General features: G+C 37.4%; 1 protein-coding gene across 1 annotated transcript in view; it reads left to right on the top strand.

Moving 5' to 3' along the window:
• Positions 1–4,624, top strand: part of LOC110449457 (leucine-rich repeat and coiled-coil domain-containing protein 1-like) — a 43,377-nt gene that overhangs the window by 2,693 nt on the left and 36,060 nt on the right. The window contains exons 2-5 of the mRNA XM_021496333.1: positions 271–384; positions 3,223–3,294; positions 3,580–3,654; positions 4,420–4,519. Of these exons, the coding sequence (XP_021352008.1) occupies positions 271–384; positions 3,223–3,294; positions 3,580–3,654; positions 4,420–4,519 (361 nt within the window). The remainder of the gene's footprint in view (positions 1–270; positions 385–3,222; positions 3,295–3,579; positions 3,655–4,419; positions 4,520–4,624) is intronic.

The raw sequence follows: 4,624 nt of genomic DNA, 5'->3' as shown, positions 1-4,624 counted from the left end.
TCAGCGGGATTTCGCTAAGAGGCGAGCTTGACGCCATATTGTTTTTGTTGGAAACGGGCGTGGCTTAAGTGCGATGGGAGGAGCTTAACACGATTGATCATGATTCTATCGCAGATTAGAACATGGTCTGTATCCAATCAAAACACGTGTTGCAAACGAATTGTGTTAGAATATGCTATAATTATTGATTATCATGTTCTATTTATAAAACATTAATCAACATGTTCACTCTGTGTTTAACACAGGGCTAATCATATAATGTACTTACAGGTTCAAAATGTCTTCCAGCGAGTGAGTGAGGAAAACGCGGAGAACAAACAGGCCCTGATGGCCGCCCAGAAGAAAGACGAGAAAATGACTGAGATGTTCACTGAACTTACCGCAGTTAGTATAAAATAAACACTGGAAACATTTGTAATAAAATATTGTACTAAAACATTTGCTTACATAATGTCATGTATAAATGGAATTATTTGATAGTTTAGTAAGACCAAACTGACATGGAACACACCTATACATTGTATTGACTGATTGTGTGTGGTACATTGGAACACACCTATACATTGTATTGACTGATTGTTTGTTGTATTGCCTCCTATTCGTTGTTTAAATGTGTGAGTACTTTCTGTGGACACTAGATCTACTTCATAGCTGTCAACCCTCCCTCATTAGGGAGAAACCAATCTCCCTTGAAACTCCGTCATTTAAGTCCAAACTCACACAAACTCAAAATCTATATTCTGTGGTCAAATGATCTTCTAGTTACTGCAGGGTTGGTGAAATGATCATAACAAGAGTGTCTGAATCAAATTCATGCTTTCTTGAGTTATTTTGATACTCAATAGAAGGGAAAGATCAATTTAGCAAAGCAGTTTCTGTCATGTTTCACACACTTTCTCCCTCTGTGGAAATGTGGAATGAGGGAGATCTCCCTCATTGTAGGTTTCAGAGGCTGACACCTATGCTACCTATATATGCTGATCCTCATAATAAATATCGTCTCATCATTTGTAATCAGTACGATGATCAGAGGTCAACACATGTCATTGTGGTCTAACATGCTCATTGTTCAGTACGATGATCAGGGGTTAACACATGTCATTGTGGTCTAACATACTCACTGTTCAGTACGATGATCAGAGGTTAACACATGTCATTGTGGTCTAACATGCTCATTGTTCAGTACGATGATCAAAGGTACATGTCATTGTGGTCTAACATGCTCATTGTTCAGTACGATGATCAGATGTACATATCATTGTGGTCTAACATACTCATCGTACAGAACAATGAGTATGTTAGACCACAATGACATTGTGGTCTAACATACTCATTGTTCAGTATGATGATCAGAGGTGAACACATGTCATTGTGGTCTAACATACTCATTGTTCTGTACGATGATCAGAGGTCAACACATGTCATTGTGGTCTAACATACGCATTGTTCAGTATGATGATCAGAGGTGAACACATGTCACTGTGGTCTAACATACTCATTGTTCTGTACGATGATCAGAGGTACATGTCATTGTGGTCTAACATGCTCATTGTTCAGTACGATGATCAGAGTTCAACACATGTCATTGTGGTCTAACATACTCATTGTTCTGTACGATGACATGTGTTCACCTCTGATCATCATACTGAACAATGCGTATGTTAGACCACAATGACATGTGTTGACCTCATTATTCAGTACGATGATCAGAGGTCAACACATGTCATTGGGGTCTAACATACTCATTGTTCAGTACGATGATCAAAGGTACATGTCATTGTGGTCTAACATACTCATTGTTCTGTACGATGACATGTGTTCACCTCTGATCATCATACTGAACAATGAGTATGTCATTGTGGTCTAACATACTCATTGTTCAGTACGATGATCAGAGGTACATATCATTGTGGTCTAACATACTCATTATTCAGTACGATGATCAGAGGTCAACACATGTCATTGTGGTCTAACATACTCATTTTTCAGTACGATGATCAGAGGTACATGTCATTGTGGTCTAACATGCTCATTGTTCAGTACGATGATCAGAGGTCAACACATGTCATTGTGGTCTAACATACTCATTGTTCAGTACGATGATCAGAGGTCAATGCATGTCATTGTGGTCTAGCTAACATACTCATTGTTCAGTACGATGATCAGAGGTCAACACATGTCATTGTGGTCTAACATACTCATTGTTCAGTACGATGATCAGAGGTGAACACATGTCATTGTGGTCTTACATACTCATTGTTCAGTACGATGATCAGAGGTCAACACATGTCATTGTGGTCTAACATGCTCATTGTTCAGTACGATGATCAGAGGTACATGTCATTGTGGTCTAACATACTCATTGTTGAAATATCAGTCTTAATCTAGACAGAGAAAAAATATACTCAAAGAAATAGAAACTAGGGCAAATTGCACTATCAACCAAGGAGATATGTTCATAGAGACCAAATAGTACAAGGAGAATGAGACAAGGTGTTCAATCAGAAGAGTATTAGTGATACCCACCATGTAAATCTTAGATATTATTATACCTCCCCTTTATAACCATGTGTCTGATTGGATGATATTGACGGGGTAATAAAACGTCATGTCTCCCTCATACGCTAGAGTCTCCCCGATCACATTTTCCTTATTCAGAACTTCTGTAGAAAACATGAGAGAGAGCCGCCACCACTGAGTTACCAAGGACTGAACCAGGCAACAACGACCATCCACCAAATCATCTTAATATTGGATTAGTGTTTTATTTCTGCATGATTGCCTTTGTGGTAGGGAAACAGGATACTTTGTTTCCCCGAGATTATTCATGTTTCATTCAGGCTTCATCTAGAAAAACAAACAATCATGTTTCCCTACTGGAAGGGCAATAAATGTATAGCGTTACTAATTCTCAAGGAAAGAAACGCAGTAATGACAATCGGACCATACTATGAATGAGTATAGAAAACCTTCTGATAAATTAACTTGATGCAGGCACCAATAAAAATGGTATTATAATGAAAAGATAATGATGAAATTGTTAGTTTAACTATTTATAATACCTTAGATTGTCAAGGTTTGACTAGGGGACTTCATAAATATTGATGGTTTTAATTTTTCTGTGAAAAGTTACTCTGTCTTTTTGGGTGGCAGATGACATAGCTAAAAGTCAAGGACACTTTCTTGCTTTTCTTTGTAATAAACATTTATTCGGTTACACAGTTGGTAAAAGAACAGAAGGGACGAATCACCGAACTTTCCAAGTCTAAGAATGAGCTGACTGTGGATTACAAGGTAAGTGACCAAGAAAATAAATATAAGCTGACCACTGATTACAAGGTAAGTGACCTGTCGTATCTTACAACAGTCCACTTACTTTAAGTATGTTACATCAACAGAAATAATTCCGTTTGATGACTGCATCAACAAGTTTGAATTCATGCTGAAGATGATTTCAAAACTTTTCCAGTATTTTCTTGTTCAATAAGAAAGAGTCCATAGAAAGCTGTTTTATATAAATTAGCCACTCTTTATGGCCAGAAGACTTTTGATGTTAAGTTTCCTTTTTTTTCTGACCAGGAACGGATTCTGACACTGGAGAGCCATGTGGAGGAGGCCAGGAAACGAATGTTACAGCTGGAACTCCTGAAGCAGGTCAGAGTTATCTCCCCTCCCCTCTGTACTTTCTAAAAGTTAGATACCAAAGAATAAAACTGTTAAATGCGTGCAGAGCTTACATAGTAATAGTATTCAAGGAGATTCGAGAATTCAAAACAGGAGGTTATTTCACTATTGAGAAATATTAGGTTTGAGAAACTGGTTACACGACAACAAATGTTTCAACCAAAAAACCCCATTGAAGCAGTCCTTCCACTAGATATTTATTCAGCATGATCATTTACTCGTTAATAGGTCAAACTCTCAGGAAACACAGGAATTACATAATGTAACCTCAGCTAGTAGGTTTTATGACTTTCAGACGTGACTACTACACCGAAAATCACATGCAACAATATCTTGCTTGAGAAACATAATTTGGTTGATCAACACGCTAATTTATGCTTGCTATTTTCGTTGTTTTTACTCATTTCATACAATTATATTCTCCTGGATTATTTAAAATATATATTGTATCCTATTTGGCATTTTCACATCTTTGCATTTTGGCACCCTTTCAAAATTTAAAGATTTAAGATGATTGCAGTTTGCGGTCCACCGACCAAATGACTGGTTAGCCGACAAAGCACCAAGACCTCTACTATATTAATATTACAGGAATTGTTACATTTCTTTGTGTACACTGATGCTATTTTAATTTATCTAAGTGTTCCTGCAATAACAATTACTTAACACAATTGTCATGATTTATTGAAAGTTTTTTGATGAGGCAGCAACTAAAAACTGTCAAAATCATTTCAGGATAAGACAAAGTTGTTAGCGCAAGTTGAAGCTCAACAATCTGTGATGAATGGTTTGAAAGCCGAGAGGAAGCTGTGGGGACAGGAACTCGCTCAGCAAGGTACGTATCTCTGGGAGAGTTCATTTACAGCAAGGTACATATCTCTGGGAGAGTTCATATACAGCAAGGTACATATCTCTGGGAGAGTTCATATACAGCAAGGTA

Source organism: Mizuhopecten yessoensis, unplaced genomic scaffold (assembly GCF_002113885.1).
Source record: "Mizuhopecten yessoensis strain PY_sf001 unplaced genomic scaffold, ASM211388v2 scaffold4615, whole genome shotgun sequence".
Taxonomy (NCBI): domain Eukaryota; kingdom Metazoa; phylum Mollusca; class Bivalvia; order Pectinida; family Pectinidae; genus Mizuhopecten; species Mizuhopecten yessoensis.
The sequence above is the reverse complement of the archived record's forward strand: the minus strand, read 5'-3'. Positions and strand labels throughout refer to the sequence as shown.